The 10596-nt window shown below is 51.6% G+C and overlaps 6 protein-coding genes across 6 annotated transcripts in view; 4 read left to right on the forward strand and 2 right to left on the reverse strand.

Moving 5' to 3' along the window:
• UREG_05517 (uncharacterized protein) overlaps positions 1–709 on the reverse strand; it is a gene marked incomplete at both ends in the record, with an annotated part of 892 nt that extends 183 nt beyond the window's left edge. Inside the window, one exon of the mRNA XM_002584782.1 lies at positions 76–709. Within this exon, the coding sequence (XP_002584828.1) occupies positions 76–709 (634 nt within the window). The remainder of the gene's footprint in view (positions 1–75) is intronic.
• A 1169-nt stretch (positions 710–1878) lies between these two features.
• Positions 1879–2487, reverse strand: UREG_05518 (uncharacterized protein; the record flags this gene model as incomplete). The annotated part of the gene is made up of 1 exon (XM_002584783.1): positions 1879–2487. The coding sequence occupies one exon, from the start codon at positions 2485–2487 to the stop codon at positions 1879–1881; it is 609 nt and encodes a 202-aa protein (XP_002584829.1).
• A 129-nt stretch (positions 2488–2616) lies between these two features.
• Positions 2617–3389, forward strand: UREG_05519 (uncharacterized protein; the record flags this gene model as incomplete). The annotated part of the gene is made up of 2 exons (XM_002584784.1): positions 2617–2698; positions 3100–3389. 2 exons carry the CDS (start codon positions 2617–2619, stop codon positions 3387–3389), a joined length of 372 nt encoding a protein of 123 aa, XP_002584830.1.
• A 1415-nt stretch (positions 3390–4804) lies between these two features.
• Positions 4805–5643, forward strand: UREG_05520 (uncharacterized protein; the record flags this gene model as incomplete). Its single annotated transcript, XM_002584785.1, has 2 exons — positions 4805–5558; positions 5579–5643. 2 exons carry the CDS (start codon positions 4805–4807, stop codon positions 5641–5643), a joined length of 819 nt encoding a protein of 272 aa, XP_002584831.1.
• A 523-nt stretch (positions 5644–6166) lies between these two features.
• On the forward strand, positions 6167–8811 carry UREG_05521 (uncharacterized protein; the record flags this gene model as incomplete). The annotated part of the gene is made up of 3 exons (XM_002584786.1): positions 6167–7145; positions 7376–8324; positions 8445–8811. 3 exons carry the CDS (start codon positions 6167–6169, stop codon positions 8809–8811), a joined length of 2295 nt encoding a protein of 764 aa, XP_002584832.1.
• Positions 8812–9359: 548 nt separating this feature from the next.
• On the forward strand, positions 9360–10345 carry UREG_05522 (uncharacterized protein; the record flags this gene model as incomplete). Its single annotated transcript, XM_002584787.1, has 3 exons — positions 9360–9479; positions 9538–10130; positions 10189–10345. The coding sequence occupies 3 exons, from the start codon at positions 9360–9362 to the stop codon at positions 10343–10345; spliced, it is 870 nt and encodes a 289-aa protein (XP_002584833.1).
• Positions 10346–10596: the final 251 nt, after the last annotated feature.

Genomic DNA, 10596 nt, shown 5'->3' on the forward strand with positions numbered 1-10596 from the left:
TCCTTGGAGTTTTCGCAGGTGGAAGGGCTTCCATTCCGGTCCAAAGTGGACTGTTGAATGAGGGTCCAGAACCACCACTGTGCAGCTGCTCTGGCACAGGAGCCCAATCGGCAAAGTTTGCAGCCTGTTCGGTCCGATCCCCAGCTAGATATAACTGGAGATTGGCAAGGACGTGACCAAGGATGTAATTGCTTGCCTCAGCCTTGGTGTTTGTTGTCGGAGACAATCCTTGCTCGACCTGTTCACGCTCTCGTCGTTCGCGGTCTTCCTTGGCGATGGCGTCGATCTGTTGACGGAGATGGTCTTCGCCACGGCCGTCGGTGGTGAACCAGGAAAGGGTTTCGGCGACCCTGGGGCTGGATCCGGGATCTGGAATGCCGGCGAGGAGCTCAGAGAGAAGGATTCCTGGGATGTTGGGGGGTGGTTTGGTTACTTCTGCCCCGGTTTGCTCCTTATGAGTGTTTTGATGTTTTGGGCTTTCTTCGGGAGCCGGGCTGACGGGCCAGGGAACAGGGGTTAGAGAGCCTTGTTGCTGATAAGCAGGCTGGGAGTGCTCAGGGGGCTTCACGGAGATAGGAACATCCCATACTCCAGACGGCATCACTGCCTGCACCATCTGGAAATCTTGAATGTTCTGAGAGGCGCCCATTCCATATCTCTGGCCGTCCTGAAATAAGTTCGCATAGTATGGGTAACCCATATACGGCATTGTGAATTGTCTAGAAATATCGTATAATCCGGATTGTTCGGTTCTCGCAATGTTTTGAGGCTCGCGGGATATAGTGGGCTCAAAATGGACCACAAACGGGTCATGAATGGATCCGGAAGAAAATCCCATCAGCAAAGTAGGATCGGTCGTGGAATGGGCCGCAGCATTGAAACCGTACCTTCCGATGTCGACAGCTCCAGCTAATGGGTTTTCAACCATGGCCACCATCCGAGAAGAAGCCTGAGTTTTAGAATTTGAAGGAGAAACCACCGAACTGGTATGGGGATTTTGCTGAGCACTGCTATCGTGGAATGGTGTATGAGCATGTGGATTTGCTGCTATGTGTCCCATGTACTGGGGACTCATGAATTGGCCGGTAGAATGCGAGATTTCGGCACCGGTGCTGAAGGTTGTAGCAGCGGAAGGATGGACGTGGCCGAGGGCAGCATCATGGCTTGGAAAACGAGAGCGTCCAACTTCAGCGGGAGCTCTGCGGTATGATGGGCTTCCTCCCTGATTTTCTGGGTTGACTGCTCTATCTCCTGCATTTCTCAAATAAAGATGCATATTGCCCTCGGGTGAAAAAGCACATTGCCTTCCACGCGACAATAGCTTCTCTTCATGCTTCGTGGGGCTAATATCTTGGGGACCCATCAGTCGGGGTGTAGTGTGCACTATTTGCGGAGCCAATCGTGGGACAGCCGTAAGCTGATATGGAACTTGGTCGAGGGAAAGCTGTAAAGGGCGAGTTGGTGAAACTTGCATGCTAGGATGTGCGATTTGGACATTCTGCCAGTGTACGCCAGGATAAGGCGGAGGACCAAAAGCATAGTTGGCCCGGTCGTTGTCAGCGTCAATTGTAGTCACATTTCGCAAAGGGTGGGCTTTGGGTGGAGTGCGCATAGTCCCCAAAACGCGGGACGATGATCGCGTAAGGCGAGTGTTGGTATGGCGAAAATCCATTGGAACTCTGGTTTCCTCGAAGTCCTTGTCACAGTGATTCGCAGCCAACGTATCTAGAGATCTATGGCAGGCAATAGATGTGCTGAGATAAAACTAGATACTTCGATGACGATATGAGCATGCCAAATCCCAAACAAGTAGCCTGCAGAGAATCTCACAATGGTACTGCACTGTCTGCATCCAGCTCAGCCTTGCAGATAGGAAGCTTAGGAGATGATTTTGAAAGCCGGTTTGTCGAGGAGCAGGAAAATAGCTATCTTCTGGCTCTTTGGAGCTAGAGGACAAAGTAGACTCGAAGGTGATATCGCATGAAGAGGGCATAAGGCAAGAAGAAACAAATGAGGGTTTGGATTTAAGTGAGATCCGACGAAAGCTGGATGAACAGGTCTCCAGAAATCAGCTTCTGGGATGTTATCCGGTCCGTTCAGAGGATGTTTATGCGCATGCTTGGAAGCTGCATGGTATTTGCAACAAATATAGAGCGAAAGCAAGAGGAGCAGAACAGGAAGAGGAAGAGGAAGAGGAAAAAGAAGAAGAAGAGAAATGAAGCGGTCGTTGTCATCTGGGTGTGCCCCAACAGCCAAAGAGGGGTGCTCGGCGTTGAGCGTGATGTTCATGCGGTGATCATACACAAACGCATACATCTGCTTTCGCTTCGGGCACGCTGAAGAACTCCACAAGCCGGCATTGTCATGGCTGTTTTGGCTCTGCACACGGCAAATGGGCTCTTCACAGGCATATGACCTGGCAGAGGGAAGCCAGTCAAACTGCAGATGGGTCTGGCTGACGCCTCTTACTATGGCTCTATTTGCCATGGCCAAAGCACCTTATGCTTGGGTGCGTTTTGAGATGGGTATGATTTTGAAACCGAGAGACGCAGCAGACAGACGAGAATCCCTTCTGGCTGGAGTGGGCACAGAGGACGGAGAGTCCTGATATGCACCATGGCGAAGGGGAGCCCACTGCTGCTCGGGAGCATAGGATACACGGGGCTAATAGCAGCAGCGCAATCAGCCAGCAGTCATGGTGCTTGAGTGCATCCAGTTCAGTTGAGTATATTGTCTACATCCGTTGCAGGAGAAGTTCCTGTTGGGTTAACTCCCCTCTGAACCAGGTCCTTTGGAAGACTCGTAGCTAAACCGATCCGCCCTTCCTGGGTCGAGGCCTATGCCAACACTCAAATAAGACATCCTGGAGACACCCGGCAGTATTCAAAAAATCCAAATCCATTCCCGAACAGAATAGAGAAAAAGGTGTCCCAGAAAGCTCTGAAGACCACAAAGCCGACGGGATATAGAGCAGGGCCATCCTCTAGACTTGACCCGTGAAGAGCCTTGATCAAGGCCAATCGTGAGACATAAATGTCTAGAATCTTGATGCAGCGGCTTAACATTAAGAACTGGAGAATGCCTGGATGCCTTCTACAGCACAGAAGCGAAGATGGCAGAAGTCGAGCGTCAACGCAGATGGAAGATTTGATGGCCCGACGCCGAAACCCAACCGACGACTCCAGCTGATACAACAATGTTCACCATCACAAGTTAGCTTCCACCTTCCAATGCACTTTACTCATCTATGGCCTCATCGCGAACGGGAGCAAGATGAACGTGCAGTTGACAAGAATGCCTCGCAATCCCCGATTTTTGATTGGTGGCATAAACACCCTAGGTTCGATCTTCATCCTACTACGCAAGATACCACGAAGCCTCTGGGGTGAGATATGCCTCCAAAATGCATCCTTTCAAAGTGAGGCTAGCTCATCACCAGGTTTCGGATACTTCCCGTGGTCTCCAGGGACCAAAGCAGTTTGATGGATTTAGAGTGATTACAAACCTGCTTGCGATGAATGGCCTTTATTTGAGCTGACTGGATCAAGCGTACCATGTGAAGCCTTGACGGCTTGCTCGTCACAAACAGCTTATGTGTAAGTGATCTAAGCTAATAAATTGCTATTTACTCATCATGGCATATGCATCCTTCATCCAGAACAGGAAAATAAAGCCAGTTTGTGCCAGAACTGTTCGTGCCTTGCACCCAGATGGCACTGGGCTAATGTGAACTTTCTCATTTCTGACTACAGGGCATGAGCCTTTTCTACATTGCTATCATTATCAGCTTTGTTTCAAAAAGTGATTCTTATCTTCAGTTTCCAGTCCATCACGGTACCACCCATATATCGGCGCATTGCGATTTGTATTTCCAAGATTTGCAATCTTGGAGTGTGCTTTAAGTATTTACCTGTCTCAAGTTAACTTTGACGGGCAACAATGGACAATGACTCTTTTCATTGATTGTCTTGCCGTCATGAGATTAACCGTGCCAGAGGGAAGCAACCCTTTGCACTCACTGGGATTTCTGTTGTTGCTCCAGATGCTTTCTATTGAAAACATTGTCTCCCTTTAACAACTCCCATTGTTTTGAACAAAGTTCTCCTGCCTTCGTCTTCCCGAAAACACAATAGATGACATGCCTATCCTTAAATAAAATGGCATGTCGTTGAAGCTTTTGGTGTTTGCACCATGAGCATCTAATGCTTCCCAACAGAGGGATCGAGAGGGGCGGGAACTTTATGCATTTTCCATATTGATAAAACTGGGACCGCTATATCGGCGTCGAGGCTTCTATGGCCATGGAAACACTACTAAAATGGTTCCGTTTGCTACTAAGATTGCGAGTCTCGAAATGGATTTGCTCCATAGTCCGAGATACTATCAGAAAATTCGTTCGATACCCAGTTACACTGGGGCTGGCGGGGAAGTCATCGGCAGAGCGGCCTCTTACCATCTTGGCTATGATATTTCTGTGTTTCTTGGGGCAAGAATATGGACGTCAGTACTTTTGTACGATCCGGGGACCAAAGAAAGGGGGAGTGCGAGATGGCTCTTCCGTCACGGGAGACAAAACATGTGAGCGCACAATTCTGTGAATATAATAAGCTATTCACTGATAGCAATAGCGAAAACGTTCAGCAAGGGCAATCCAGCCCTTTTTACTCCCTCCATAAATGCGGCCAAAACTGGAAAAGGTTCTGATGATCGTGAGCGTCAACCTAGCTCATCAACCACTTCAGCGGCGTCGTCTCCGTTCAGATATTCTGTTCACTCTGGAATCTCGGGCTCTGAAACAGTGCTAATGGATGCTGGACCTGTCGATGTCAATGCCCGTCAGGCCCCTAAGTTTCCCCCAGGCTTGGGTCCCTTCCCCGGCTTTGACCCTATCAGCCCAACCCCACAGGAAAACGCCCAGCCCGAACAGGGTATCAAAGAGAGGCCGCCCGGCTCAAAGCTATATTCAATTGCGCCATTCACTCCTCCGCATCAAATCATAAACATGGAGGATTGTTTATATTATGACTCGTCAAGCCACGGCGATTCCGATCTGTCATCAAACGGGGATGCAGATACAGCCGCGGAACGGGCTGCGCGGGCAAAGAATGAGTATATGCTAAATGGGCAAGACTACCGCGCGACCCACCTCCGCTGGTTTGACATGGAGACAAGCACGGCGTACTTGGAACCACTTTCACCACATCCATTCAAAGGTTTTGCAAACCGGACTTGCCCAAATACACCGTCTGTCAGGAGCGATGGCTTTGATGAGGACTTTTTGGAAGAGATTCGCCGGAGCCCCACTGCCTGCAAGGATGAGCACGGTGTCCCCATCGTTTTCGACGATGTTTGTTGGCGGAACTGGAGCTTTGACACCGCGATGGTTGCGGAGACGAGCGCGCTGAAGCTGTCGGCAGAGACAGTGAAGGAGATATCCTCCCATACGCTGTGGAAACCCGAGTGCATGGCAGCAAACACCGCTGCGAGTGCAAAGGACCGGAGCGAGTGTGATCACCTGGGAGAGGTAAGCGGTTCTGCGGTTTGGTATCCTGAGACAGGTATGTGGACTAATGGCTAGGATTAAGAATGGGCATTTCCTACTGCCGTCTATCTAGGAAGGATATTGATGGATCTGGTGCATGATGACGGCTTTGTGATTTGTGACATTGGATAGCAACTTAGTAGAGACCAGAATTACAGCTCCATCTTCATCATCTCTTCATCTTCATCTTCATCTTCTGCTTCTTCCCCTGAATATCATCCATGACGTCACGCCGCCAAGCCCAATTCTGCGCTAGCCCGCTGAGTCAGCCACGCCGAGGGCGCCAAGCCGCCGGAAACACGCGAGGGTGCCAGAGTGAATCCGCGAGATTTGCGGCCGTCAACCTGCAACTCCTCTCGAGAACCATGCTCCTCCTGCTGCCGCCGTCGGGAGCCTCTGGACCAGCTCTTCCACTGCCCGTCAGTCCTGAAGCGGTGCTGCGATCTGTCTTCGATTCTTGCTGTGTGTTTGAGCTACAGGCCGTGGCTGCTCAAGCACTTTGAACCCCCCTTGCCTTGCGCACTCGATGAACTGCGCTTTCGACACGCCCAGCGGCCTCGAGGACTTGTTGATCTTGTCCAATCCAAAATACCGTCTGTAATCGATTTACCTTGCCCACACACGATGCGACCGCCGCGATTGATCTTGCTTCTTGCCTGCTTTGTCTTCATCCCAATCCTCCTCACAGCCATATCCCTGCTCTCCGCAAGCTCCCGACATGGTACCGCAGCTACCTCGTCTGATTCCCATCGCCAAACGAGCCGCTTTCGAGCCCTGTTTTCATTTCACGCACCGTCCGCGCTCTTCCCTCCTTCTGCGATTATCAGCTTGACAGAAGACAATTCTACCTTCTTCCTAGCGCGCCCCGCGGCCTTTGGACCCCTACTACCATTAAAGGGGCTCAGTGGCCCGTTATGGATTGGGAGTGGGTTCAGTGACGATGCGTTACGGAAGGGCGGCGTAGGGATTGCCGCCGAGGGTGAACTGGGATGCTCGGATGTTCCTGGATGGGACGATGGCAACAAAAATAAAAACGTGCCGCTTGGGGCCGGACCCCAGGATGGAAATCAAAAGCTCGCTCCTGCTGATGGAGATTCTGATCATAGCGTTGCTTTGAATTCTCGACAGAAAAGAGGCCTTGGTGGTCCGAATAGTCAGGGCGATGGAACGGACGATCACCTCCACCGCCCGCTGCCGCAAGCAAATGCCCCAAACTCGAACGGAAATGGTGTCACGGGTCGCGCAAATGGAAAACCCAGGGATTCTCCTCATGCTGACATCCAGTCATTGCAGGAAAGCGCGGAAATCTCTGGCAAAGTCGTTCTTCTAAGCAGAGGTGGATGTGGATTCCTTGAAAAGGTCAAATGGGTGCAGCGCAGAGGAGGCGTTGCCTTGATTGTTGGGGATGACACCCGAGGAGGTGGATTGGTTACGATGTATGCGCGTGGCGACACGTCAAACGTGACGATTCCTGCGGTTTTTACTTCTTATACGACCGCCCATCTTCTCTCCTCTCTTGTCCCACAGGGCAGTACTCTTGACAACTCAAAACTGGCGTCTGGGAAATGGCAAACAACTCAAAGAAAACTAAATCTCAAGAATGGTAAAACTGCAATGGTAAAGGGGTGCGTCGAGGCCAAAGTCCGACCCAACCGGCGAAGCCCGAAACCGATGCTCCCAAAGCGGCTCATAACGGATTCTTCGCATCTCTTGCCTCGTTCCTTGGATTCTCCGACCAAAATGGTTACCACTCGAATGTCCACGAGGATAGCCGCCGCCCACCTAGTAGCGGAAATCTCGATTGGCCTTTGCCTGACTCGCCCGGCCAGGAAGCAAAGTCTGACAAGCACACAAACGTTGATAAACCCGCTGGCAACACTCCAAATACTCCGCAACCCGGAAGCCATGACGATTTTGTCATTGGTGTTCAAGACTGGCGTGACCCTGATTTGGTGCCGGTTAAGGCTAGCACCAGCGTCCAGGGCACGGCAACCCCAAAGGCCAACGCTAAAACCAGGAGTGAGACAGGATCCAAAGCATACACTTTCAAACAAGCCTCAGATCCCCGTGGCCTGGAAGGAGGCAGTACGACTCCGAGAAGCGGGGAGTACAGATCCGCAAAGGATAGCCTGGATGGACCCGGAAAGAACATAAAGACTGGAGGCCTCAAGAGTCCCTGGTGGAAACCGTCTTTTCGGCTACATGGATCAAAGGAGGGTGATAATTCACCAGCACCAAAGGTTATCGAAATTCCCCCTGAAGCCAAACAATTCCATGGCGCCGCTGGATCTGTAGGGAAGGGACACGCCGGAAATGGGGACGAAAACGATCATGAAGGATTGTGGGTGACACTAACCCCAACGAGCATGTCCACAAGCCCATTCTTCGATACTTTACTGGTCCTGGTGGTTAGTCCGTTGATCACGTTGACCGTGGTTTATGCGCTTCTTTTGCTCCGATCTCGAATCAGACGTCGTCGATGGCGCGCTCCCAAGGCCATTGTCGATCGTCTCCCTGTCAGAACCTATCATACAATGCCCACCATTAGCACCCCCAATACACCTTCTCCTGACGGTTCATCGCCGTCGTCCCCGTTACTTTCCCATTCTCGACCTCATTCTCCACGCCCTCGGCCTCGTTCGCAAACTTGTGGGCCCGTCTCTGCTTCTTCGAATTCCTTGGATCCTGGGCGGGACAGGGCAGAGAAACCCCGTTCCGGATCAACATTGTGGCGCCGCAAATACACAGGACGACAGGTTGAGTGCGTCGTGTGCCTGGAAGAGTATGTCGATGGACAGAGCCGAGTAATGAGCTTGCCTTGCGGCCATGAGTTCCACGTAGAGTGCATGTAAGCTTTACAACATAAACCGATCTACGAAAGCTGCTGCTGACAATTTCCTAGAACCCCCTGGCTCACAACGCGCCGACGCACTTGCCCGATCTGCAAGGGCGACGTCGTCCGCTCCCTTGGGCCCAATACGTCAGGGACTCGTGTGGAACAGACAGAGCCCATGTCGGACGATGGCCAAGCGCGTATCGCCGAAACTCGTAATGACTCCCCAACCTCAGCAGTTCCTATCCCCGATGAAGATCTGGACTCGGATCTAGAGCGCGGGGTTAGTCCATCTGCATCTCTGCTCGATGGCTCCCGTAGACATGCGGCGGCGCCCTCGAGTTGGAGAAACCTTGCAAATCTAAGTTTGTCTGCATTGAGTGGAGATTCAATGTGGCATCAGCCTAGACATACAGGATCTCATAGAAACCGTTGACTGAATGATTCTTTCGCCTCCACAATTCCCCTTTCTTCCAGCTAATACTTTAACCCTCCTTTGTTTACTTTTCTTTTGTTCCATCCTCTGCATTGTTTGGTATATAATGATCCGCTCGGTAGGACAGGCGTTTTGGTGTCCCAGAAGTAATCGCATAGGAGTCGATCCAGGGACCAGGGGACAGCTTTTTTTTCTATCTGGAGTAATAGGTTACGGGAACTTGTCCAACATGGGACTATCACACATGGTCTTTACCAATGTCTAAATAAAAGCGGCAAAAATGAGAGTGTATTCATTCCATTTCATCTGTTTTCCCTCTTGATTTTCCGACCGCGATCGAGACCGCGTCCAAGTGGACTTGCATCCACACACGCGACACCGGCCCATGACATCATCACCGGGCAACCAAGGCGTTGTATAAGAACGATCAAGGACGACAGGAAACTATCCATTTAGGACCATCTGTCCCTCAACCGACAACTTCCACCTTTCAAACCGCAAACCACAGAGCAGCATCAATGTCAGCCTCAACCGCCCACCAACCCATCATGGACCGCATCAAGTCCCTCGCCCTCGACGAGCTCAGGACCATGCGCATCCTCGTCCAAGACGGCCTCCGCTCAGGCGCCTACCTCTACCCATTCAAGGTACCAGCACCCCCCAAATCAGTGAATCACCCCCTATTCCTACATCCCATCTCCTAACTTTTCACCACGAAAAAAAAAGGGCATCATCTACCTTCTCACCCACCACTCCCTCTGGAAACCCTTCCTCTCCAAACTCGCCCCAACCCTCACCCTCTCCATCGCCGTCACCACCTCCATGTTCTTCCTCACCTACATCCCCCAAACCGCCCTGCTCGCCTTCACCTCCGGGCCCCTCGCCCCCTTCTCCGCCGCCATCCTCGTCCTCAGCGAAAGCTCCTCCATCATCAACTTCTTCGCCCGCTCGTGGATCCTGCGCGACTCCCTCACCGACACGTTTGACGGCACACTGCTGTCGCGCGGGGAGACGGCGCTCGTGGCGCGTGGTAGGGAGCTGGATGGGTCTGGCGCGGCGGGGGATCCGATTGCGAGGCTGGGGAGGGTGGCCAGGAGGCGGTTGGGTGGCGGGGAAGGGGGGGGCATTGTGTCGGCGTGGGTGCGCTCGTTGGTGTATTTGCCGCTGAATCTTGTGCCGGTGGTGGGGAGCTTGATGTACCTCGCTGCGCAGGGAAGGAGGATTGGGAATGTTGCGCATTTGAGGTACTTTGAGCTCAAAGGATGGCGTCCGGAGGAGAAGGAGGAGTGGCTCCGGAAGAATCGAGCGGCGTATGCAAGGTGAGTAAAGTAGATGAACAGTACCTTTGCTAGGGAATCTTGCTAATCACAGTGATAGCTTCGGGGCTGCTGCATTTATCCTTGAGATCGTCCCCTTTGCCTCGCTCGCACTGGCATATACAAATACTGTTGGCGCGGCATTGTGGGCATCAAATCTCGAGAAGACAATGTCAACTGCCGCCACCGTGGGTCAACAAGCAAAGAAGACCGAGTAAAGACTCAGGAACCATCTTGTCCCATTGTATCTTCTGACGATATATCTTATGTATTATATTCTGCCCTTCTGCAATCACTCTGGAATAATAAACCTGTTTGTCGAGTTTAATAAATGTCAATGCAGTTAATAGTTAAGCAGGCATTCGATTAGCATTCTCCCTCATTGAAGCTACTAGTAGTTAATAGAAATCATGCCTGCTAGGGAGCCATTCAATAAGAGCAACTCCGTTGCAATGCCGTCGAGAACTCT

Source organism: Uncinocarpus reesii, genomic scaffold, assembly GCF_000003515.1.
Source record: "Uncinocarpus reesii 1704 scaffold_3 genomic scaffold, whole genome shotgun sequence".
NCBI lineage: Eukaryota > Fungi > Ascomycota > Eurotiomycetes > Onygenales > Onygenaceae > Uncinocarpus > Uncinocarpus reesii.